This window comes from Mustela putorius, unplaced genomic scaffold (genome assembly GCF_011764305.1).
Source record: "Mustela putorius furo isolate JIRA1106 unplaced genomic scaffold, ASM1176430v1.1 tig00001584_pilon_pilon_pilon, whole genome shotgun sequence".
In the NCBI taxonomy this organism is placed as follows: Eukaryota; Metazoa; Chordata; class Mammalia; order Carnivora; family Mustelidae; genus Mustela; species Mustela putorius.
This window is the reverse complement of record NW_025421806.1, coordinates 613,662-639,633: the sequence shown is the minus strand read 5'-3', so window position 1 is coordinate 639,633 and position 25,972 is coordinate 613,662. Positions and strand designations below refer to the sequence as shown.

The 25,972-nt window shown below is 49.3% G+C and overlaps 2 protein-coding genes across 3 annotated transcripts; one reads left to right on the top strand and one right to left on the bottom strand.

The window, feature by feature from the left end:
- The first annotated feature begins 2 nt into the window (after positions 1-2).
- NUDT2 (nudix hydrolase 2) lies at positions 3-12,183 on the top strand. The gene is made up of 3 exons (XM_004747417.3): positions 3-138; positions 9,524-9,664; positions 11,594-12,183. Exons 2-3 carry the CDS (start codon positions 9,538-9,540, stop codon positions 11,908-11,910), a joined length of 444 nt encoding a protein of 147 aa, XP_004747474.1. The 5' UTR covers positions 3-138; positions 9,524-9,537; the 3' UTR covers positions 11,911-12,183.
- A 5,210-nt stretch (positions 12,184-17,393) lies between these two features.
- On the bottom strand, positions 17,394-25,847 carry MYORG (myogenesis regulating glycosidase (putative)). Of its 2 annotated transcripts, none has more exons than XM_004747419.3 (2): positions 24,781-25,847; positions 17,394-21,179 (listed from the first exon to the last, which is right to left on the bottom strand). In XM_004747419.3, the coding sequence occupies exon 2, from the start codon at positions 21,104-21,106 to the stop codon at positions 18,962-18,964; it is 2,145 nt and encodes a 714-aa protein (XP_004747476.1). In that variant the 5' UTR covers positions 21,107-21,179; positions 24,781-25,847; the 3' UTR covers positions 17,394-18,961. The 2 variants fall into 2 exon arrangements, with proteins under 2 accessions (XP_004747476.1, XP_004747475.1); XM_004747418.3 differs by lacking the exon at positions 24,781-25,847 and adding an exon at positions 24,492-24,736.
- Positions 25,848-25,972: the final 125 nt, after the last annotated feature.

Genomic DNA, 25,972 nt, shown 5'->3' with positions numbered 1-25,972 from the left:
TATGGCATCTTTGAGGCGGGTGGAGGGGCCTTCTGCCCTATCCTGTTGGTCGCTCTAAGCGCTACCGAACCTTCGGGATTGGTCGTCGTACTTCCCCTTTTCCGTTCAAGGCCTGCCTCCTGCGGCCGTAGGCTTTGGGTGAGTAGTCTTAGAGAGGGCCCCCAGGGTGCTCCTCTCCGCGGAGGAACTGAGAGTTGGAGCGGTGGGAATCTGCAACTGAATAATTTCCCGTCGCTGCACCGTCAAGGGTGGACGCATCAGGCTGTCACTGAGGCGTGGGCTGGCCAGGCCCCGGCCGCTCGCAGGACCTTAGTTTTCCTCTGTGTCCAGGGAAAGGGGGAGGGTTATGTGGCTCTGAGCTTGCTGGCCCCTTGCTGATGGTGATGGGGTGGGACATCGGAATTCCAGAATTCCGAGGTTAGCGACCGGCGGCCTCAGTTTCACTTTGTTGTTACCCTTTATACCCTGTCTACTTTCCAGAAGAGAATTTGTATTTTTTTTTTAAGATTTTATTTATTTGACAGACAGCTCGCAAGTAGAGAGGAGGAAGCAGGCTCCCTGCTGAGCAGAGAGCCTCCATGCGGGGCTCGATCCCAGGATCCTCGGATCATGACCTGAGTCGAAGGCAGAGAGGCTTTAACCCACTGAGCCACCAGGGCACCCCGAGATTTTGTATGTTCTAATGGCTTCATCTGTTGAACTGATGATATCATGGCAATTATAGCAGTAGTTAAAAAAAAAAAAAAATCACACGAGAGCCCCACCACCTAAAACAAAACTTACTTTTCCTTTGCTATGGCCTGGTTTGGCACCTATGTATTTGTTATTGTATCTCTGAAAGAAAGGAGAGAGGGAGAGATAGAAAATAAACTGAATGCAATCAAATAGCCAAATGTAAAACGCTAATACAGCGTCGAGGTTAAGAGCAATAATGTTGGAAGTTAGGCAGAGCTGCTTTCCTTTTTCCTCTTCTGCAAAATCGTGGTAAAAGGTTGTTGTGAAAATTAAGTGAAATAAGGAAAGTAAAGCACGTGGCACAATGCCTCAAAAAATGGTACCTATTACCTTCATAATAGAAACAAATATAGTAGCTCACAAGGCCAGTAGACTTAACTGCAAGTACCCAATTTAGCTTAGAACTTGTCAGAGAAATAATAAAGGCAAACCATTTTTCAAAAGAGTGGAATTTCTTCCTAGTACTTATATTGAAAGAAATGTATCTTGTAGTATTTTATGCATAAGGAATATAATGGTGTGGTGAGCAGTTTTGCTGGAAATATGAAAAACCATTTCTTGATTCAACTATCAATAGAAGGTAAGAGCGTGCCAGAAGCTTCCTGATGACCTTTGATGATAACAGGGGTGAAAGTGACTCATATATGCTCTGTACTTCTGATATGTCAGATCCTATGTATGTGTTTTTAATTTTAAACTCTACAACAATGGGGGTGCCTGGGTGGCTCAGTGGGTTAAGCCTCTGCCTTCGGCTCAGGTCATGATCTCAGAGTCCTGGGATCGAGCCCCACAGCGGGCTCTCTGCTCAGCAGGGTGCCTGCTTCCCCCTCTCTCTCTGCCTGCCTCTCTGCCTACTTGTGATCTCTCTCTCTGTCAAATAAATTAAAAAATCTTAAAAAAAAAAAAAAAAAAGAAAAGAAACTCTACAACAATCATGTAAAGTAGAAGTTACCCTCATTTTACAGATTGGGAAAATGAGCCTTAGAGAAGTATTTTGCTTAAAGTAATATAACTGTTGAATTAGGGAGCTGGGTCTTTCTCACTGCAAAGCTAGCCCTGTTTTTCCATGTTTTTACTCTCTGAAGGAGGATAAAATCCTTTGAATACCAGATGCACAGGCAGACTACCCAAGTGGAGGGAGGTGACTTGCAGATGTTTCTACGGTGGGAGCAAAACCTTTCTCCAGTGGTTAATTTTCACCTTTGGAAATGAAGAGATAGAATGAGATGATCCCTGAGCATCATTCCATCCTTTCATTCACCTTGTGGGTAGTCAACAGCATTTCAAATTCATCTTTTCCCAAACAAATCATTAGCTTACTTTCTACTCCCTGTTCCACCAACTTCTCTAGTCACCCAAACCAAACAACCCCCCCCCCTCTTTCTCCCTCCTCCTCCCCCGCCCCTCTTCCTTGGACAATGAAACATTAGATACTGTTGGTTTTCTCTTTGAGATATCTCTCAAATTCATCCCTTCCTCTCCTTTCTCCGGGTCTCTGCCTTAATTTAACTCTGTATTATTTGTCATCTGGACTGTTGTCAATAAGCTTGTTAGTTGGTCTTCCTGACTGCAATCTTCTAATCTATTCTCCACCTTCCTTGCTGTCCCAATGTCTTTTTTTTTTTAAGATTTTATTTTTATTATTTATTTGACAGAGAGAGAGACACACACTGAAAGAGGGAACAGGAGCAGAGGGAGTGGGAGAGGGAGAAGCAGACCTCCCACCAAGCAGGGAGCCCAATGTGGGGATCGATGTGGAGCTTGATCCCAGGACCCCAGGATCATGACCTGAGCTGAAGGCAGATGCTTAACGACTGAGCCACCCAGGCACCCTGCCAGAATGTCTTTGTAAAATGTCAGTCTGACCATATTGCCAGCCCTGCCTAAAACCAGTCAAAAGCTACTCCTCATTGCCAAAGAATATAAACTAAACTGTTATCATTGGAATGTCATTTTGTTCTTAAAGGTCTTTGCCCACACTCCTCCCTTTGCTTGGAATGCCCCTTGCCTGCACCGTTACTCTGCCTGGTAAATTCCTAGCCATCCATCAGAATCCTTATGGGGTGCCCCTTTGACCCAAAGATAGTCACTTTTTTTTTTGCTTCCTTTCCATCTTACACATACCTCGAGGGAGCTCAAAATAAACTGGCAACTTGTCTAAGTCCCTTCCACTTTCATGAGGCTGTGAACCCCTTAGAAAGTGGGGCTTTATAATGGCTTCATATCCACTCTTCAATCCTGTCACACTGCTTGTCAAGTGGGACACACTCAACAGATGTTAGATGAGTAAGTAAATCCCTTCAGGCTCTAATATTAGAATTCCCCATGTTTGCTTTCTAGAATTGTACAGCAGATGGCACTAATAGGCCACTTAACAGATCCCCTTTATGAGGAATGATTTCTGTTCCAACCTTGTCTGACTTTGGCCTCATCCTAGAAGCCAATATTTATGCCATTACAGGTGAAATCTCCTGTTTCTGCCCTCAGCCAAATAGTAAAGATAGCAAGATGACTCAGCAGGTTGGTTTCTATGAGAAAAGAGAGTGGCAGATGTCCAGGAAAAGGTCCAATTGAGAGGGCATTTTCTTTGTTTCAATTTATTCATAGTAGTTGGGAGCTTTTTCCTTTTTCTCTTTTTGTCGTTGTTTTTATAAGAAGGAGCTTTATTCACAAATGGGCACCTCATTTCTGTTCAATCCTTTGCAAGGGAGGGAGTTGGAGAATCAGAAAAGACCATTATGATGTGGGAAGAGAGGGCAAACCGAGCAGTCAGAGCCGCTTATTTGTAGGCCGGCAGAGTTGGCCTTCCTCCTCACGGTGGAGTGGCCTCGGCAACTTTCCTGGATACCAGCACGCTAAATTAGTTGCTTGTGTGCTTGTCCAAGGCTGGCATTTAAAGGTATTCCCATCACTTGGTTCTTTGGAACCCCCAGGCTACCTGATACGGGTTTTGAACATATGATAGAGGTTCCTTCTTCCCAGAGAAAAAGCAGAGGACGCATAGAAACTCTTATCAGATAGGCAAAGTTTCGGGGCCTCAGGCTATACTTTACCTCTCCAGGGTCAACTCTGGGCATCAGGACCTTCATCTACACACCCTCCCTTCTTCCTCCGCCCCAACTAAAACTGGTCCTGTAGAAAGGATTCCAGCCAGGTACCTTAAAAATCCTCAATGCAAATATAGATCAAAGACTGGGAATTTCAGAACTGGAAATAATTTTATAAATTATTTGTGTGTCCTCTCTCCGGACCATTTGTGCCCTAAGGCCTGCTTTTTCATCTTAAGCAGAACTGAGGAAGGGGGAAAAATACACACTTTGGAGTTAGGCTTACTTGGGTTCAAATCTTGCCATTCACAGGCTGGCTATGCGCTTGGGCTACTATTTTAACCTTTTTGAGTCCTAGTTTCCTCATCCAAAACTGGAGACGATCCTGCTTATGATGAAGATTTGTCTTAAGCATTTAAAATACACAGGTGAAGAACCTGGCACAGTGTAGCTGGCCCAGTGGGGACGCTTCATTGATAACATGGTGGCATGAAACCATTTCTGCAAAAGGGATTTTAGATTATAAGGAACACGCCGAGAGGATTTGGGGAGGTCTTTCTGTATCTAAAGGTATATTTGTGAGGGCTTTGGGGGCTGAGCTATGCTTGCAGTTGCACACTGATTAATTTGATGAAAACACTGGAACACAACATATCAGTACAGCCATTTATCTGTGAATTATTTTTTGGCACCTAGGTTCTGAATCTCCTAAGCTGTAAGGGAAATGTATATTTAGAGAAAGGCAAGAGCACTTTTCCTTAGCTTCTGGAACCTTCTGATGACATTGAGGAGTTTTTTTGTTCAGGGTTTTTTTTTTTAAACCACCTAAGGCACTTTGCCACTTTTCTGAAGTGTGAATTGCCTGCTGTCAGCCTGGAGTTCTCATCTCTGCAATCCTGGCTGCAAGCACATTTGCATATTGGATGCTGTGTTCTTTAACCCCCTGAGGTTTGAATCCACTTGGAGCATGCGTGATGTGTGTCTGTGTGTGTGTATGTGTGTGTGTTTCTCTATAAGCTGGCTCCTTTCAAACCCCAGGACAGTTTCATTCTTGGTCTCCAGAAAAACAGAAAACCTACAACAATAGCTCCATTGACTTTTATGTAAATGGCACTCTTCAGGAAAACACTGGGCTGTTTCCCAAAATCCCAGAACATACCCTGAGCATTTGTTTGAGTGGGATGTGGGGAGAGTGTTCTGTTGAGTCCATGAACATCTGTTGCAAGCTGCTGTGCTGGGTCCCAAGGAGACAGAGTGCGGAGTCTGGCTCTTCCCTGCCAAAGGTACAGACTGAGACTTACCAGACTAGGTATTATGTTTGTGCTGGCTTTGTACTGTGTCCACTTGGCTAAGCTGGAACTGTGTTTCCCAGGATTCCCTTCCTATATGGTTCCAAGTTAGGGTCAACCTCAGGAAAATTGTGTGCAAGATTTGGAAAGCTGAAGTGAAGTAGCAGCCAGCACACCGTGAAGGACAGAACAGGATACCAGGCATGTGCAGTGCCTCCCTTTGGATGCTGTTGTGCTGGTTCACCTTATTGGTGCCAGGTAAAGCACCCAGGCCTGCAGCTCCCCAACTCCTGCTGAATCTCCTCCTGCAGATAATCTGGGCCAGATGAACATTTAGCTGTATGGCAAAAGGCTCCAGCTCCTTGGTTACCCACGTTAATGAGCTAGGAGATGGTGAAAGGAAGTCACAGGTTTTGATTTGTCCTCAGGAGTTCTACTTGTCCTCATAGGATCTGGTTTGTCTTCACAAGTTTGTTTCCTTGCCTTCCTCCACTTCGCATCCAGACTCCCTTCCCCCTTGCTGGCCTTGCTGAAATAAAGAGACTTCAGCCTCAACACCAGATGCAGAGGTGACAGAGTTGCATGGATTTCTCCATCAACTTCCATAATTGCACAAGATCTAATCCCTACACTAACTCTTTAATTTTCTCATAGTGTTCTACTTCTCCGATCAAACCCTGCAGAAGTTTATTCAAGCCATGTTAAAGGCCCAGAAGATGGAATTATTAGAAGCCAGAAAGCTTCACAAAAGAGCTTTCTTCTGTGCTGCTTTTGAAAGCATGAGTAGGAAGTAATGTGTATGGGGGAAGGGGAGAGATTCTAAAGAACAGCTGGCTCAAGCCAAAGGGTAGATAAGAGTTTTGCCTTTCTAGAACGGCTATCCTCTCCATGGGTCCTCAGCATAGATAGAAAGTGGACATCTAATCCTAGCTCTTGATTCTAGCTCTTCTGGTTCCATTGAGATGAACTACTGGTTCGTCTGGTTCTTAGATGTGGTTATCCCTATGCATTGGTATCTACTGAGATACATTTTTGCTAGATATGTCCTTGTCACTATCCTAAGGTTCTCCCCCCATGGGAAAATATTGGCCTGTTCCCCTCTTTCTAGTGGTTCCACATGGCCACCCCTCAGGCCTGTTTTTCTTGGCCCCCCATCCAGGTACTTTTGTTTTCCCATGGTGTATGGGTGATGGCAATGGTGTACAGCTCTGGGGCTTCCTGTCCCAGGCAGGGCACTGCCCTCTAGTCTTAGATCCCTAAGCTTATCTAGGAATCCAGCATTCATTCCATGAGACTCTACACAAAGCAGGAACAAGGTGCCCTTCATCTGGAACTTGCTAATACTTAATGAGCATTTTGATAGGAGGGCAGGGGATCAGGTGCCTGTTTTTACCTGAACCAGAACCAGTAATTTGAAATCTTTGTCTGCCAGTTCTGTGGTGACAGGGTGTTGCTTTCTGGTTTCCAGAATGGGAAAAGTTCTTGGCATAAATAGGGAGACCAGGAAACTAGAATATAATGTTTAAAAAAGCCTGCTGCTAGGGCATCTGGGTGGCTCAGTCAATTAAGTGTCTGCTTTCCACTTAGGTCATGATCTCAGGATCCTAGGATTGGGCCCCATGTGTGGCTCCCTGCTCAGTGGGGAGTCTGCTTCCTCTCCCCTCCCCTCCCTGCTCATGCTTGAGCGCGCTCACTCTCTCTCTCTTTCTCTCTCAAATAAATAAATAAATAGATTTTTAAAAAGGCCTGTTACCAATTTACATGTGAATTTTTAAACAGGATTGTGTTATACATTTTATGCTGAACCAGATTTTTTTCACTTGTCTGAAAGTATATCTGAAAATCTTTTAAGAGCAGCACATTTGGCTCTACCTTATTTTTTTAAAAGATTTCGTTTATTTGAGAGAGAGACAGTGAGAGAGCAGGAGGGAGGAACAGAGAGAGAGAAGTAGGCTCCGGGCTGAGCAGGGATTTCCCAGACGTGGGGTTCTATCCCCAGACCCTGGACCATGAACTGAGCAGAAGGCAAACACTCAACCAACAGAGCCACCCAGGCTCATCTTGATTGAGTAACAGCAAGGGAGCCATGGAGACAATCACCTCCAGCTCCAGCGTGCATCAGCTCTGCTATCTGTCCACCAGTGCCTTCTTTGGCCTTGGAATCGTACAGATGAGGCCCAACTGATTTGAATCTTTTCCTGCCTGGCCCATTGTCCTAGGCTTTTGCTACATTTGAGACACCTTATTTTCTTTCAGTCCTGCCATCCCACCTCGGGGCCTTTGCCCATATACTGTCCCCTCCACCCATATACTGTCCCCTCCACCCTGAACACACTTTCTCCCTCCTTCCCATTGCCAACTTATCTTTTACTACTCCTTACTTCTCTGCTCAAACATCTCTTATTCCAGGAAGCCTTCCTTGATCCCTCAGACAAGGTCAGGTTACCAATCGCACATTTTTCCTTTGTAGCACATTCCTTATTGGCGATTATTTTTTAATCTGCTTAATTACTTTTAAAATCTGCCTCTTCCAGGGCACCTGGGTGGTGCAGTTGGTTAAGTGTCCAACTCTTGGTTTCAGCTTAGGTCATGATCTCAGGGTTGTGGGATCAAGCCCCAGGATGGGATCTGAGCTCAGCATGGAATCTGCTTAAGATGCTTTACCCCTTCCTACCCCCTGCCAGCTCATGTGCACGTGCTTTCTCTTTCTCTCTCTCTCAAATAAATAAATCTTAAAAAAAAAAAAATCTGCCTCTCTCATTAGAATATAAACTGCTTAAGAGCAAAGGCCTAGCACAGTACTTATTACATAGTCAGTACTCAATAAATATTTGTTGACTGAACCAATGACATTTTCTTTAGCAAGGCTTACATAAGAGATCTTCCATATTCTCTGTTACCTTGATGACATGCCCCCTTCAGATGGTGCATTGTTTTTTCACTGCTGCAGATATTCCTGCTCTTCTCCCTTTCTGTCTTTTGTTGGTAGTGGTGTTCTTTTCTGAAATGGAAAGAAAAGTAACTGAAATGGAAGGAAGTAACCACTTCTCCCTGGATGGGAAAGAGTCACCTGGGTGGCTCAGTCAGTTAAGCATCTGCCTTCAGCTCAGGTCATGATCTCAGTGTCCTGGGATCGAGTCCCATATCGGGCTCCCTGCTCACAGGGAGCTTGCTTCTCCCTCTCCCTCTGCTCGTGCTTTCTCGCTCTCTCTCTCTCAAATAAATAAAATCTTTTAAAAAAAAAAAAGGGACCTAAAATGAAAAAGACTAAAAATTTTCAGTCTTTACTGAATTGCTGATTGTAAAATTAATATTCTCTGTGAACTTCCAAACGATACAGAGGTATAGGGACTAGCAAATGAAAGTCTTGCCATAATCTTATCCTCCAGAAAATACTATCAATAATGTGTATCCTTCCAGACATTTTCCTATGCCTATTGAAACCTACTGGGTGCTTTTTAGATGCCAGGCACTGTTTGAAAGCTTTACAAAACTTAACATGTGATCCTCACCGCAACCCTTTGAGGTAGAACTGTTACTATCCTGTCTCACAGCAGAGGAAACAGGCTTAGGAGCTAATCACACAGTGAGTAAGTGGCAAAGTCAGAACTTAACCCTAGGTTGCAGAGTCACACTCTTGACCACTATGCTAGTGTGCTTCTCACTGGTGGGAAAGAGACTTACTACTGTGTGTGCCTTTTTGTACTTTGCATTTTGTACCATGTGAATGTATAACATTCTAAAACATGGATAAAAGACTAAAAATAAATAACAAAATGTTTTTAGTACACAATATACAACATCAATAACAAAAATGTTTTTAGTACACCAAGCTCCCTTTCCTAAGTGATCCCTCAGGCCATCAGAAACCCCATCGTTGGAGTCTCTGTCCCTCAGACTCAGGCTGGAGGCTGAGGGAAATGGGATCATGGGTTTGAGGATGATGTTCTTCATCTCACCCATTCCCAGCATTTCTCCAGATTCAGTGGGTTTGCCTCTGAGGATCTCTGGTCTCCTAAGACACACTTGCCAGCCCTGAGCGGTAGAGGGCAGGGTCCTACCATCACTCACAAATCAGTCCCTGATTTCTAGTTTCCCCACACTGGTCCTTGGAATGCTGCCTTTTTCTGTAGTTGATGAGGTCTCCATTAGCTGATCTGTGCTACTCCCCAGCACCAGAGGCTGCCTCCAGGATGGATCCTCCTGGCTTGTTTTGTTTTTAAAGATTTTATTTATATGACTGAGAGAGATCACAAGTAGGCAGAGAGGCAGGCAGAGAGAGAGGGGGAAGCAGGCTCCCTGCTAGGTGGGGAGCCTGATATGGGGCTCGATCCCAGGGCCCTGAGATCACGACCCAAGTCAAAGGCAGAGGCTCAACCCACTGAGCCACCCAGGTGCCCCGATCCTCCTGTTTTGTGTAACTTCCTAATGTTTCCCATCTTCTTCATTAAGTCCTCAGATAGACCATGGCCCTGAGAGCATGTGGCTTGATCATCTTCCGAAGATGCCTCATTCCCACGGTGGACAAACCTGCAATTGAGTTTCTACTACTGCAGGCATCAGACGGCATTCGTCACTGGACTCCTCCCAAAGGTGCAAGGCAGAAGGGTTGGCTCTCGAGAAAGTGCCAAGCATTGCTTGGAAAGCTACCCTATCAGGCCCCCCATAAAGCTTACATCCCAGTGACTGTGCAGTAGGAGGGGGTAGGGTGGGCAGGAGCTTTTGATCCTTTCTGACATACAGAAAGGACCTGACATGCCAGGTCGGAGCTGTAAATACAACTCTGAATCCCAGGGCAGAAGCAGCTTGTGTGTGTGTGTGTGTGTGTGTGTGTGTGTGTGTTTCACAGGAGTGCCAGCCTTTGTGGTAAATGGCTGGGTAGGAGAAAAGGCCTTGACCTTGGGGTCAAGTCATTACTGGATTACAGGTCAGGAGCCCTGAATGAGCAACCCATTGAGAAGGGAGCAGGGACTTGAAAGAGGAGTGCCGTGGGAGAGGGGTGAACAAGGATCCAGCATTGGAGGAAAATAAGGAAAGGGGAATAGGAAATAGACTTTGCACATTTGCGTTTCACTAAGGAGAAATAAGGTGAAAGAGAGGGACAGAAGTGTCACAAATACTATGAATAGGAATGTTCACACTTGTCTCCTGATCGCCAAAGTCATATTGCATAGTACCTCTCACTGAAAGATTTCAAAGGACCTCTCTAGATTTTGTCCTGCTTGGGCCTGGAAAGATGTTATCAAGTTCACACTGCTGGGTAGAATGGAGCACAGATGCTGTTGGCAAGGGCATGTTCACAGATTCCCCACATTTCTGAGGGCAGATGGGGCATCAGGATCAGTGTCACCTCTCACCACCAGCACCCCTTTCTCCCCGCCCCCCATGCAGTACCTCTCTGGCTTTGTGTACCCACTACATGAGGTCCTGTACAGAGAAGATTCCCTAGAAGCCAGGAACTAGGTTAGGTTTTTAAGTCCTGACTCCTGGTTGCTTTCTGTGGGAGCTTTACAGCAGCCCCTCTGGCTCAGGGCACTGCTATGAGAACCCTGAGAAGGAGGAGAGCTAGAATATAGGCCTGTCCCTGAACCAAGAAGGGAAGAGCTAACAATTCCTGCTCCCCAGGAGCTCCTGAACCAGGAGGCCCCCAGCAACTCACTGGAACCATGTGTTGACAGAGGCTGCCAGACCCCTCCCTGTCCTTCTTGGCCCCTTCAGGCAGGCTGAGAATTTGTGGGGAGGGCCTAGAGGCAAAACTACGGGCTGCTCCCAGTCTGCAGAGCTTCAGGCTCTCCTAGAACAGTTTCCTGGCAGCTGTCTCCTTGGGTTTGGATCTTGCCAACAAATTTTCTTAAAACTGGCTCTCAGCTTGTGTCCTTAGTCTGCGTTCCCATCAGGAATTTCCCTGTGAAACTGGAATCTGGCCTTGCTCAGTTAAAAAGATGAAAACAATTTGGAAAAGCCTTGATAGCTACTTGGAAACAGCTGCCGGTGCCGCAGTGCAGGGCTTGGAGCCTGTCTGTTGGCCCTGGGACTTCGGGGACCAACTAAGACAGTGTTAAGTCCTCACTGCAGATTGTAGGCAAAGTGCTCCCTCTTCAGCCAACTCCTGTCTGCCAAGAAGGGACTGCTCCTCCTTCAGAAAACCAATTTAAGGTCTCCAGGGGAAAGGTCTCCCTGAGAACATGGGATGAGGAGAGCTCCAAAGGATAAGAAAGCGAAGGTCTGAGGGAGGCCATCTCTCTCACCACTGAAGAGCCGTCTTCTAGACCAGACTTGCCAAACACATGGTCTGTTTAACCCTCTGCAGAGAAGATGGGGTGCGGAGGAGGACTTGTCCGGACACGACCCACTCTGTGCCCCACTCCTAGGCATGTTAGGATATCGCCCATCTCTAGGCCCCCTTTAGCCTAGCAATATCTAGAAAAGTCAGCAAAAACCCATCTTTAAATCATCAGACCTGCGAATTCCACCTTTGCTGAAGATTATCTCCTGCTCCTTTTCCTCTTGTTTCCTAACCAGGCCATGTGGAACCAGGAGAGAATGACTTGGAAACAGCCTTGCGGGAGACTCAGGAGGAAGCAGGCATAGCGGCAGACCAGCTGACAATCATTGAGGGCTTCAGAAGGGAGCTCAGATATGTGGCCTGGGAGAAGCCAAAAACAGTCATCTACTGGCTGGCCGAGGTGAAGGACTACGATGTGGAGATCCGACTCTCCCGAGAGCACCAAGCCTACCGCTGGTTGGGGCTGGATGAGGCCTGCCAGTTGGCTCAGTTCAAGGAGATGAAGGCAGCTCTCCAAGAAGGACACCAGTTTCTCTGCTCCACAGCATCCTGAGCTGACCAGAGCGGAGTCATTTACCTCAGGAGGATCCTTGAGGGCCTCCCGAGATGAACACTGTCACCTCCGGGGAAGGTTGTGTGGGTCTTGGGCTCAATGTAGCCAAGAACAGATCGCTGAATAAAATCAGCTGAGAACTTTCAGAGGAGAGCAAACAAAAGCCTCAGCTGGGTGCAAAGAAGGCAAATGAGCAGTTTAAAAAAAGAAGTCTAGGCGCTGTAATGCGTTCTTGTATTTTATAAATTTCAGGCAGCTTCTCTGTCCCTCTCACCTGTTGTCTTTATTTCTTGGACTCTTGTCCGTGGTGGGGAGAAAGAGTGAAATGGAGCTCTGACCTTAGCAAGCGGGAATCCTGTGTCCACACACTGTGCCCCAGAGAAGCTAAGGGAGGAGTCGGGGAAGAGCGAGCAGACACTGCCAGGGTGGCTCTCCTGCCTGTGGAACTCCAAGCACTCTGAACCCAGACCACCAGTGTCCCTGCGACTTTGTGGCCTGTAGTCGGACAGGATATACAAACGAGTAGGGCCAGATTGCAGGAGCTGGGTGTGTTCTACTCTGACGCATCCTCTCTCCAGCACCAGGCGCGTATGTTGTGGGTGCTCAGTAGGCACTTCCTAAAATAGAGACCCAAGGAATTTGCGACATATCCCAGGTCACAAGGGAGACAGGAACAGACAACTCTGGACCACCGGGCCCATGACACATGGACCCCAAATTCTCAGCCCAGTCCTGTCTCCCAGGGTCATCATGGACCTGGTCAGCATGACTGAGGTCACCGGCAAGAGGTATGCCAGGCCTGAGGGACTCTGCTAGACTACCCAGCAGTCCTGTCACTCTACCTGGGCACTCCTGGCCTGCAGCTGCCTTTTGCGCCCCTAGCAAGCTCTCATCAACGACATTTCTTTCTACCTACTCCCTTTCTCCAAGTCCACTGTAAGACCCAGAGGCGAAAGATTTGGGTCTCAGCCCTGTTTTCCCTTGCTACTAGGGCTCAAGGAATGCAGGGCAGGTGTGAGATCCTCCAGCTCTTCCAGGAGCTGTTAGCAGAGGGATTCATGTGGATTTTATTAGAAGGTTGTTGCCCAGTGAAGTGCAGAATGTTGGATGCGAAAGGGCATTGGCGAAGGTCAACTTGGATTACCAAGGTCAAGAACAGCCACTCCTGAAGGAAGGAGGGAGAAGTCACCCAAGTCTTTAGCAGGCTTCCAGATGTTTTCAGTCACTGGTTCTCCGTGCAGACAGGGCAAAAATACTAGCGAACAGGATCTTGGAGCACTGCCAAGGACCTGAATGGTTTTGTTCCTCACCCCTCTGAACAGTGCTCTCTGAAGGAGGCCTGCTGCAGGAAGTTTTTGGAGCTTAATGTTCTCTTTCCAGGCCAGCAGGGACCACATCCGACTGATTTAATAAATGCCGGCTGGGCAGTGGTGCCAAACCACAGGCTAGCTGCCTCCTAACAAGGGCTGGCCAGCCCCGTGCTCTCAGCATGGGAGGCTGTTGAAGCTCAAGATGCTAAAACCTTATTCGTCAGAGTTGGAAGGGACCTGGAAAATGACCTAATTTTGCTGCTCATTTTTTATAGCTGGGGAAATGGAGGCTTAAAAATGTAGAGGGCAGGGCGCATGGGTGGCTCAGTTGGTTATGCATCTGCCTTCGGCTCGGTCATGATCCCAGTGTCCTGAGGTCAAGCCCCATATCAGGCTCCCCACTCAGAGAGGAGCCTGCTTCTCCCTCTCCCTCTGCCTGCTGCTTCCCCTATTTGTGCTATGTCGAATAAATAAAACCTTAAAAAAAAAAATAGGGGCACCTGGGTGGCTCAGTCATTAAGCGTCTGCCTTCGGCTCAGGTCATGATCCAAGGGTCCTGGGATCCAGCCCTCATCACGCTCCCTGCTCAGCAGGGAGTCTGCTTCTTCCTCTCCTACCCCCTCACCACTTCCCCCATGCTTGTGTTCCCTCTCTTGCTGTCTCTCTCTCTCTGTCAAATACATAAAGTCTTTTTAAAAATTAAAAAAAAAAACACACACAATTACCTTGGTGAGGGGAGCCCCATAAATTACATTCGTCTCATCTCTGCAGGAAGGACTCCCAGCCGGGTGGGACCAGGGCCTGTGGCGGGAGGTGGGTGAGGCCGGAAAGTGGAACTGAACGGGACGTGCCAGCTGACTGGGCTCTGGCACCTTGCTTCTGGCCGGCTCACCCCGAGTGCGGGCCCAAGACCACAGTTTCCCTTCAATCTCAAGCCCTCCAAGCTCCAGAGCATGTCCTCCTGGAAGCCTTCCCTAATCCACCTCCCGGGCTATAAATACCATCCTGCTTCCCAACCTACACCTGAGAGGCTCCTCTTGGAGCTCCAGTTGTTTTCCCCAGTGCCGCCTCCACCACCCGAGGGTGAAGAAGCGTTTACCAGACTTATCTTCACCAGGGTGCGCTCTGGAAAACTAAAATGCCCTCTTGACTCTCAGACACACTACCTGACACTCCCATAGTATGCACTTCTTTGCTGAATTGAAGACCCAAAGGAATGAAGTTATAATGGTAGTTTTGATGGTAAAATTTCAACTGAAATACATGTGCAGGTATGAGACCCCCACCAAGTGGGGCCCCCATGTTTGGGGAGCAGAGGCTTACATCTCCATTGGTCCAGACTGTGGCCCAACCTGTCCCTTCCCTTCTAGAGGAGGACTGTGTCAGGCCCGCTGCTGCCCCCTCCAGGTTGTGCTATAGGTACCCAGTGAGATCAGCTCTGTGCCTTACTCCATGTTTACCCCCTCCCTTTCCTTTCCCCTCCCAATTCATGTCTTGCTGGGAAAAGGGGGCTAAGGAGAGAAAAACAGCATAAGGATACAGAGTACAGAGGCTCAATCTCTTCCTGTTCATCAGACTGGGAATTCTCAGGGACAGGACCCCCTCTTCTGTCTTTTCCCATTCCTCATCCAAGACCAACCCCAGCCAAGCTCAGGGCTTGTCACTTAAAGCCATGAATTCTCCCATACCCTGATGGGTGAAGGAGTCAAAAGGTATAAATTTCCAATTATAAAATTAGTAAGTTACAGGGATGTAATGTAGAGCATGGTAACTATTGTTAATAAAACTATTGTGTATTTGTATGTAGCCAGGAGAGTAGATCTTGAATGTTTTCATTGCAAGAAAAATATTTTTTTTGGTAACTATGTATGGTGATGGAGGTTAACTGGGCTTACTATGATGATCACTTTGCAATACACAGAAATATCCAATCATTACACTGTACACCTGAAACTAATATAATGTTATATCAATTATATCTCAATATAAAAAAAGGTCAGCCTCTGCTTTCCCCTATAATCCATTAAAACGGTAAAGTACATTAAACTTTTTTAAAAAAGGATTCTCCCTTCCCCTCAAGCTGCTGGAAAGATTCTTGGTCATGATGAAGTAAATAACCAGCCTTAAGATAAAAACCAGGTTCTTCCTTGGGAGCTGGGGTGTGTGCCAGAGAAGGGAGGGCGTCAGCTGAAGTCCCACTGAGTTGGACAATGGCAGGAAAGGAAATCACCCAGTTGCCACTGCGGTTTTCTTCAAGGCTGGGTCCAGGCACGCCTCGCCTTGCAGGGATGGGCCATGCAGCTGTTCCCAGAACAGAAGACAGTATTTCTTCAAATGCTTTTCAAAATATACTCATAAGTATGTGTGTGTGAGTAAAACAGAAACAGAGGTATGAAAAGTATTCAGATATTAGAGGCCTTGAACATCAGAGCTTAGATATTTTCCTAAGTGATTTGATTGAATTTCAGAAAGATTTCCTGAGCTTCTATGTGGATTAGATTGAAGGGTCCAAGAATTGAAAAGGTTAGGAGGGCATTGCCATGGTCCAGCCTAGAATTGGTAAGGGAATGAAGAGGTCACCATTAGCCTTGGACCTGAGGAGGGTAAAGCAATCAGAAACTTGGTGAGGGAACCAGCAGAAGACTTTCTCTGGAGCCACCCAGGGTGAGAGACATTTTATACAAATTTTGAGGAACAAGGTAAAGACCCTCAGAAAACTCACATCTTGGGCTTAAAGGGCATGGGTAGGGTTCAGCTGATTCATATGGTATTAGAAGGGAGACTAAAGTAGACTCTCAAGGTACATAGGGTCACAGAATAGGGGCATTAGGCCCCAGTTCCAGATTTCCTGAACTTCTCCATTACCTCTGGAGGAGTTCCCATTCTCACATATCAGTCCCCATCAACCAGCCCAGGAGTACAGGGGAGACAAATGAGAAATCCTGATCATACAAGGGTGCTGGAAGTCCCATGGAATAGAGACAGTCTTCCCATCCATATGTGCAGGGAGACATAAATTTGGAATGCACAAGAGGATGGGGCAGAGATGGGGTGGTGGATAAGTCTGAAAGGGGCCAGAATAGGCGAGATGTAGTTTCCAGCCCAGTTCCCTCACCTACCCCTATCTCCCCAAATTCAGGAGTTACCACTTATTGAGCACTTACTGTCTGCCGTTTTTGCATAAAATTTTTTACATACAATTTTTGCATAAAATTTTTTTACAGGCACATCTCAATGAATCCTAGAAGTTCCATTCAAAAGATGAAGATACTGGGGTGCCTGGGTGGCTCAGTCGGTGAAGCATCTACACTTGATTTCAGCTGAGGTCATGATCTTAGGGTTGTGGGATGGAGCCCCGCGTTGGGATCTGTGCTGGGCATGGAACTTGCTTAAGATTCTCTCTCTCTGGGTGCCTGGGTGGCTCAGTGGGTTAAAGCCACTGCCTTCAGCTCAGGTCATGATCCCAGGGTCCTGGGATCGAGCCCCACATTGGGCTCTTTGCTCGGCGGGGAGCCTGCTTCTCCCTCTCTCTCTCTGCCTGCCTCTCTGCCTATCAAATAAATGAATTAAAAAAAAAAAAAGATTCTCTCTCTCCCTCCCCCTCTGCCCCCCTCTTTCTCTCTTTCTCTCTCTCTCTCTCCCTCAAAAAAAGAAAAAAAAAGATAAAAATAAACATGCAGAAACCAAAGCTCAAGAGATTGGTTAAACTGGCTTCAGCTTGCACAGAAAGCTGGAGGGCCATTCAAGTAAGAGTTATTCTCTCCAGCCACTTAGGGAACCTCTCAAGGCCCAGCCTCGGTATTCTGCCTCTCTAGTCACTTCACAGCCTATAGGCTGGTGCCAGAGCCCCAGGAGGTTCATTACTGAGTACTGATTGGTGGATGCTCCTGACAAAAAGGAGAAGGATGCTAATTCATTTACTCACCGTCTCCTGCAGACCCAGGAATCCTAGCTCCTGACATCTCATCTTCAGACAGCTCTCCTCTTGCCTTTTTCCTGGACCACAGTGTCCCTTGAGTCACAAACTTAGAGCTCAGCTGGGTGTTATATACCAAAGTTTGGGAAAAAATTGTCACAGGCAGGCTCAGAGGAAGCCAGTTGGGCGACGAGCTAGGGCCTGGAAAGATCCTTGTTATTTTTGTGCAAACCCCCTCAAGAAACAGCATAACAGGATAATAGCTACCTTTTATTGAGCACCTACTCGTGCCAGGCACTTTACATACATCAGTGCTTCTAATTCCCACAACAACCTGGGAGGTAGGCATTATCATCACCATTCTACATATGAGGAAACTGAGACTCAACAAGGTTAAGTGGCTTGCTTAAAATCACACAGCTTACAGATGAGAGTGGTAGAATTAGGAGTCAACATGGACTTCTGAAAGAGCCCCAGAACTTTCATTAGGCATGCTTCACATAAGGCAAAGAGAGGGGGTGGAGGAGTGGGCAAGAGGATGCATTCTTTAGGAGTTAAGGGAAGCTGAGCCCTGCCCTGTTTCCCACCTCCCCACTTTGGCAAGCCATCTCTTCCTCAGACTCAGCTGCGAAGGCAGGAACAACTCACTTTGGCTGAGGCTGCTCTTAGAAAGAGAAAATGGCTTAAATGAAAGAGCTTACCCTGTACGGGTATTTACAGGTGCTGACATGCCGTGGAGCTCCCGTGTGGAAGCACACCACCACCACCAGAAGAACAGTGCTCCCTTTTAGGCCACACTCCTGCCATGTATGCAGGGAGTGAAGCAGCTGAGAGATCTTGAAAGGGTTGTTTATTTCCTACTATAGTCCCAGGGACATTAACCAGGAGGGGGCCAGCTCAACAATCAAAACCTCCAATTTGCTCCCTGCCCCCTCTTTCCAGGCTTATCCGGTTTCAAAAGTGTTGTGTTTATTCCACAGATTCAGGAAAACATGGTGCCTGTCTGTTTGTCTCTCTCTCTCTCTCTCTCTCTCTCTCACACACACACACACACACACAGTTTCTTGAGTTAAGGCACCATGTTTGGCCTGCATGGCCTTGCAAGTCTTCACCTGGTAGGCCATGGCCCTGGCCCAGGGCTGAGCCCATGTGTTTACATAGATGGGTTAAGTACAGTGTTAGGAGTCACTTCACAAACAAGGGACAACAATGATGGCTCCGTGCTCTGCCCAGTCTTCCTGTCCTCTGGGATGGGACCGCCTTCCTCCTTGTCTGCTGCCCAGACGTCTCCATCCCATCTCCCTAGCTGGGATGGGACCAGGTCAGCCACACTTCAGGTCGCTGCTGGGAACTCTGGGCTTGGCTTCCAACATCAAGAACGTGTCCTTCTAAGTGTAGTAGGGGGCTATTTTGGACTTTAAATGGGATCAGGTCCCCACTTCAGAAAGGCAAAGATGGCCATTCAGGCCAGGATGGAGGGTAAAGTTTCTTCTTGTGCTTTTAAAACACAATCATGTGTAACAGGAATAGAGCTGATATTTTCCTTCTGGGTTCTCTTTCACCTCAGGAAATAGGTTTCTGCAAAGTGGAGTGAGTGTGGAGGGAAAAACGTCTTTAGGATTGAGCCTTAGAATGGGAAGTTGCTTTAGCACCCCCTCCACCTGTCCCCCGGGGCTGGCGGGAGCACATTTCTGTCAGCACCTGCTTGGTGGATGGTGCAGAGGTGGGGACTTCCTGGGGATACACAGTGTGGTTGTGATGGAGGGCTAAAGGCCTGCATGAAGGCAGGGGCTAGGGCTGTGGGGTTCCTAGGTCCTGGGCTGGGTCAGGATGCCCAGATGAAGTAGGCGACCTCGTCCAGGTCGACCGGGTAATCGGTGAGCAGCACTGGGGTTTTGTCAAAAAGCTCGCCCTTGTAGCTGCGCCACTTGCCTGCAGGCAGGTAGACGTCTCGCTCCTGCTTGCCCGGCTCCAGGACTGGCGCCACCAGCAGTGTGTCTCCGATAAGAAACTGCGAGTCGATGCGGTGTGCCGTCTCATCACCCGGCGCAATCCACCAGAGCGGACGCACGATGGGGTCTCCTGTGTCAGTGACCTCACCAGCCAGCTCCAGCAAGAGGGGCGCGACAAGCGAGGCCCTCAGGGCGGCAAACTTGTGTGCAATGGCCACCACTTCGGCATCATATTGCCAGGGTGGGACCGAGAATTGCATGGCGGGCATGAAGGCGGCCACCTCCAGCCAGCGCACGTAGAGCTCGCGCTCGGGCACCTCGCCACCACCGGCTGTGCGCTCAGACACTGCGTTGCCGCCCACCATATCAGGCAGGATGAACGGGTAGCCCAGCATGCTGACGGTGAGCACGGCAGGGATGAGCGAGCGCAGCCCCAGATCATAGCCCCACACAGAATCGCGGTCCACTAGGCGGAAGAAGCATGAGATGTTCTGTGACTGGTAGCCCACGCGGACCTCCGCCAGAGAGAAGAAGGGCAGTGCCATTTCGGTGTAGCGTCGGCTCCATACACTGGGGTCGGACAGCGGCCTGTAGGTGCTGAAGTCCCGTGGCAAATAGCTGACTTCGCCTGCGTCAAACTTGAAGGAGGCCACAGCATAGCGCGAGCGCAGCCGCCGCAGGTGCCCCTGAAACCAGTCTCGAGCCTCCGGGCGTGTGAAGTCGAGCACCGCGCCGATGCCATTCCACCAGCGCACAAGCGCGGGCAGCCGCCCGGTGGGTTCGCGCACGAACAGCTCGCGTTCCACTCCCTCACCAAAGCAGGAGGAGTTGTAGTTGACAAATGGGTGAACCCAGAGCGTGACACGAAAGCCGGCATCACGCAGACGGCGGAACATGTCGCTGGCATTGGGGAACTTGGCCTCGTCAAAGTCGAAGTCTCCGTAGGCAGGTGTGTACATGTCGTCTATTTCCAAGTGGCTGCTGTTGAATCGGTGCTGGCGGATCTGCTGGGCGAAACGCTGCACTTTGTCCTGGTCCACCGCACGCCCGTACAGCACCCACGTGGACCAGATGGGGTCCCGGAAGGCCTCGGGGGCCGGCACTCTCGAGGGCTTGTTGAAATAGCGCCGCACCATGTATTTGTGGATGGAAGTGACGTCAGAGCCGACGCACACGCGGTAGCTGAGCTCTGGCGCGGCAGGGCGGCCAGCAGGTGGCTTGTAGGGCGTGTTGTGGTAGCGTGCCTGCAGACGCAGAGAGCGCTCTGTGCTGTTCCAGCCCAGGTGGAAGGGCACTGAGTCGTTGACCTTAATGGCAGCTGCACGCGATGACAGCCAGTAGCGCTCGAGGATGCCTCCGAATGCGGCGTCAGAGGAATAGACATCGCTGGTGACAAAAGGCTGCGGCTCCTGCTGGCCCTCTAGGCGGATGGGCCAGTGTTGGGTCCTCATCTCAGCACCGCCGTACCAGTGAGCAGCTGCATCGCCCAGAAACATAGCGTGTTCCACCTCGCGCCCTGGCGCCGCCTCCTCCCAGCGCACGCGGTAGCACATGACTGTATCCTTGGGCCTCACAGTCTGGATGAAGAAGTGCAGGGGGCGCCCATCGGCTGTGCGAGAACAACCGAGGACTGCGCCGTCGCGGCTGCAGGAGTCGAGGTCCAGCGCCCCTGAGCGGAAGGCCAGGCGGAAGACCTGCTCGCCCTTCTGGTTGCGGATTGAGAAGCCGCCTCGGTTGAGGTCCAGCAGTTCGGCACGCAGGCGCTCTGCTTTGCGTAGAGAGGCGCTGTAATAGCACCAGGCCACCACTGCAGCCAACACCAGCAGCAACCCTAGTACCACGGAGCCTAGTAGTGGTTTCAGCTCTTTGGAGGGCTTGGGCTTGGCGGGCGAGAAGTTATCAGGCAAGAAGGTGTACATAGCTGCGGCTGCGATGGCCTTGGAGCTCTTATGGTCCACGTGGCTCCCAGGGCGGCGGCGGGGGTAGACGTGGCTCTTCTCCTGAGGGTTCTGGGGCATCAATCCCCAGTTACGGAAGGAGTGGGCAGTGGGACCACCTGACAAACCACATCTGAACCTGGACTGCCTGATTCTGAAAGGGGAAGAGAGATGTAGAACTGAGGTTTCTCATTCCGTAGTATTTCCCTTTGCTGCATCAGAAAGAGGTGTATATTTTGGGAAGGTTATATTACTGGGATGTAAGGTCTGGGCATAAAGGCTTGACCCTTACCAGGACCATCTATTTGTGTCTAAACCACTCTTCTTGATGAGCATGAGCTTTTGCCAAAATTAGGACTCTGAATGGAGGGGGCAGATGGCATGCTTCCCCATTTTCCTGGTGGAGAAACAACCCAGACAGGGTCAGGGAGCTGTCTAGGATTACAGAATTAGCCAGGTAGATCATGCCTGGGCCAGTTCAGGCTGAGGAGCAGGCAAGGGGTCTGGAGAAGGCAATGGTGGGAGAGGGCAGACAATCCAACCAGCTCTTTAAGATCTTTAACAGGGCAGTGGGCTGGTTTTCCTGCCCCTGCAGGGGGAGAGGAGAAAGGAACGGGGAACATTTTAGGCATGGAATTTAATCTTTAGTCAAAAGCCAGATTAAATCTGGAGATTAGAGAAGATACCCAAAGCCAGATGCAGTCATGGGCCTGGTTTGGAGAGAGGCAGGGTTGGGTTTGTTCATTAGGGCTGGGGTAAAAAGTTTAGCATGGGGGCCATGGTGACTTCTCAGATCACTCTCTCTCTGCTCTCAAATTCCACCCTGTTCTCAGCAATTGATCACCAAGTCCATTTCTCTGCCAACCTTCCTGCTATTCTCTTGGCAACACATTTATTGGCTGGCTACCTCTTGGTTTTGTCTCCACTACACAGTCACTCTCCTTGCCCCTGCCCTACTTTGGGGCACTGTCATTTCTCCCATGTATCACTGCAGTACTTCCCCAATAGGCCTCCCTGCTTCCACCTTTTGCCCCAGTGCCTTCTGCTCACAGCAACTATGGCAATCTTTTTAAAGCACTTATGAGACAATATCTCTTCCTACTTTAGAGAGCTGCTCATGATCCCTAAGTTTAAGTTCAGAAGTATAAGCTTTGCAATTGAGGGTCAAGGCATGATGTGGTCTCATCTGCCTTTCTGATTCCATTTACGACCAGGCCTATCCTATGACCACCACGCTTATTCTTTCCCTAACCTAATTCCTTCAGCCATCTGCTCTAGGAACTCTCACCTACCCACATTGAGCCAAGGTCTCTCCCCCACCTATCAGCTCTTCAAGGAGTGGATACCTGCTACTGCACACATAGACCCTCATATACTATATGTTAAACATATGACTGCAAAAAAACCCCATAGATTTTGGGGGAGGAGGTGTGTGTCCTAATCTGCTGCCCAAGGCCACTGACCATATCTCAGCGCTCAGGGCAGTTCAACAAAGAAATAGCACCAGCCAGGTATACACACAGATATACATGCTGCCAGCCAGGTAGCTGCCCATCTGTTCCATCTGGGAGGAAGGAGAGAGGGAGACTGGCAAACAGTAATTAGCCTCCTCCCAGATGCCAGTGTCTGTCTCTAAGTCCTCAGCTACTTCAAAGAAGATGCCAGAACTCTCAGGGTTCTTACGTCCCCCACCTCTCCCATGAAGAGACTATCATCAAGAATGACAGGTGCAGTGTGCCTGGGTGGCTCAGCTGGTTAAGCGACCTGACCTTCGGCTCAGGTCATGATCCCAGGGTCTTGGTATTGAGTCCCACATTGGGCTCCCTGCTGAGCAGGGAGTCTGCTTCTCACTCTTCCCATCCCCTCCACTCATGATCTCTCTCACGCCAATAAAGAAATAAAACATCTTAAAAGAAAAAAAGAATGACAGGTGCAGACCAGAATTTTGATCCCAGATGTCAATATACAGCTCACTACAATTTTGTCTCAGAGCTTCATTCTTTGTGCTCCTTCTCTCTAAATCTCTAAGCTGGTCAGTTCCAGCTGGAACAGCTGTCTGGAACAGCCTCTTACTCCCTGCCTCTCATTCCTTCCATTCCTCTATTGCATCCCCATACCAGTGTACAGGTTAGAAACTAGGTTACAGGTTAGAAAAGGCCTCCTGCAGAATGCACACAAGCTTTTAGCTGATGCCCTCAAGCTAAGCAGAACCCAAAGAAGGCCTTAGGTGGCCCAGGCCAGACTTGCCATACATTTATATTCATTCATTCAGGACAAACAAGGCTCCATTCAGGGCACTGAGGGAATAAGGGAAAAGGGTCCATATCTGAAGAGGACAGAGAACACCTCATCCTCGAAACTTTCATGCTAAGTCAGCTCATGTCATGACACTGGGGGCATGGAGAGGCCACCAAGATGACCTCAAAAGCCATTTCCAGTAGGTTCTGAGAATCTTAATGTTCTAGGCTTCCAAGGTTTTTTGGTGAAGGACAGGGCCTCACAGTCCTGGGAACCCATTCCATGCAGGCCCTGTGTTGGTCTCCCTGTGCCACCACAGCATCCAACGCTAACAATAATACTGACCAAGAGGCATAGCTATAGTGCCTAGTCTACAGAGGAAGAAACTTGTCCAAACAGAAAAAGAAACCTAGGTGGCAAGGTTGCCTAAATCCAAAATCCCAGCTTAACTCTCTGCAGCACAACTTTTAGGAGATGAGAGATACAGGTCTGACTAGCAGTCTGAATGCAGTAGAGGAAAGGAACTCTGTGGGTCAGAGGGTGGGACAGGCGCCCCATCAGGTGGATGTGTGCATAGTAAAGCCTATCTTCTCAAGGGCTGGTGCTGCTGCTTGCTCCAGAAAGGTTCCTTGGGGTGGGAAAAGGGCAATTTTAATGGCATCTCTACAGGGGCTGTGGAGGAGGAACTGTGATTCCCGTGTTAACAGCGCGAGAGACCCCTGTAATCTGCCGGCTCCGTCATCTGGCTAACCACAGGGTAATGCCGGCAGGTGGGGTCTGCCCTAGCCAAACCTTTTTCCCCACTTGACACTCAAGCTCGGTCTTGGCTGACAGGCTCTAGCCCGATCTGAACGGGAGGGCCCGGCCCGGCCCCAAAGCGGGGAGGTCATGCCAAACTGAGTCGTTTGTAGAACACAATTCCAGGGAGGGGGGAAATGTCAAAGGTAACTCGATCCAGCCCATCTTCCTGCCCTCCCCAAGACGGGATCGGAGGGATCAAGTGACTGCGCCTACAGCCTGGAATACTCCACCCCCACCCCAGCGCTACAGCTACAATGTCCGAAGGGACAGACTGAGGTCAAAGGGCCGGCGGCCCGCTGGGAACCGCGGCTTGAGGAGGGGCCAAGGTGTCCAGGCTCGTACCCCCTACTCATTCAGTAGGAGCGAAAGTTCAGGAAGTGTGTTTTCTCAGCAACCCCCCCAAGGTCCTCCCGCTGGGCTCACTCACGGCAGTGACCCCAGAAGTGGGGGCGAAGGGAGGCTCCCGAAGATTCCCTCCAAGCTAGCGGGAGTTCAGCTGCCACGGCGCTGCGCGGGGCGCTGCTTAGCTGGGGACAGCTGAGGCCCTCCTCAGGACCCGCCCTTTTGCTGTTCGGCCACTCCCCGGTCGTTCGGTCTCACTACGGGGCTTGGCGTCCAGCCCCGCCCCTGGCGCTCGAGCCCTCCTCCCACATTGTCACGCGGACTTGAGGTCCCACCCCTTCGCCCCCACCTTTCTCCCACTCTTCTGTGCCCACCTCGGAACCACTCTGACCCGCCACTAGCTGGGTTTCTCCTGGCTCCGCCCTCTGCCTTCAGGTCCGCCCTCGCTGGGCCATTGCTCACCGCATGCTGGCGGGTCTCTTTACTAGGTCTTCTGGGAAATGTAGTTCTGGAGAAAGGAGCAGTTGTAGAGTGTTGGGGTTCTCGCACCTCTAGGCTAAATTTGGGATGTGTATGAGGAGCGAGGGAGCGTCAGGGTAAAGGGGGCAGGGCTGGCTCTTGGATTCCTTTCCCTCCAGATTTGGGCAGGTGGAGGCCATCTTTGTATAATACTCTCATTAAGCTCTTTATGCGGAAAAAGTTTCCCACATGGAGAAAGTTCTCTCATATAGAAAAAGGGTGGCGGAGTTCTGGAAGAATCGCAGAGGCTCAGTACAGGGTGGATCCAATCAAGGACCCCATGGAAGCAGCCTAGTTCCACCAGCCAGAGGCCCAAGTTGTCGGTTCCCACCGGAACAGACCGGTAGAGCCTGAGGTTGGGGACCTCGGTGTTTTGCATTGCCCCCTTTGGTCTCCCCTCGCAACGCACACCCGGTGGTGACACCGTTAGAAATGCCCATGCTATAGTTTGGGGAACGTGCCCCGTCAGACCCCTGCTCTGAGGACCAGCTGGGTGCAAAAATACTAAAGATCCCAGAGATTCCAGAACACCCCACCTCATTTCCGGAGGGACAGAGAAACAGCTTTGCTCTGTAATTTGAAATTTCTTAGTCATGAACCCTCCAAAATTATGTTTTAGACTCTTGGGTAAGGAAGGGCAGCAAGGATGTCTGAACATAGGCTTTTTCAGGGCTGTCATGGAGACTCTGGGAGTAGAGATCAAGAACTTTGGGTACAGGGACAGGTATCTGCAGAATGGAAGACTGTGTCTCCCGAGATGAGGGGGGTGAGGGAACATCTAGGTTTGGAGGTTACTGAACAAATGTCAGCTGGAGGGCCCTCTTGGGGTGGCCCTGCACAGCTAGATTGACCCATTGTTTTGGGTAGAGGGAGGCCATTAGCTATTGTTATGTGTCAAGAGGGCACTCAGGGTCACCCAAAGGAAGTACTGAGATGGTGGGGGCAAGAAGGGCTCAGGACAGGATGACTAAGAAAATGCATCTCAGTTAAAGGTGCTTGGCAGGTGCCTGAGTGACTGGTTCCTCACTGCCAGATCCTCTGGGGTAA

What these genes read in the sequence shown, in the direction of transcription:
- NUDT2 (XM_004747417.3), top strand. Translation starts at nt 9,538, where the DNA reads ATGGCCCTGAGAGCATGTGGCTTGATCATCTTCCGAAGATGCCTCATT. An exon ending in TCACTGGACTCCTCCCAAAG is followed by an intron (nt 9,665 to 11,593) that starts GTGCAAGGCAGA and finishes TTTCCTAACCAG; the next exon opens with GCCATGTGGAACCAGGAGAG.
- MYORG (XM_004747419.3), bottom strand. Translation starts at nt 21,106, where the DNA reads ATGCCCCAGAACCCTCAGGAGAAGAGCCACGTCTACCCCCGCCGCCGC.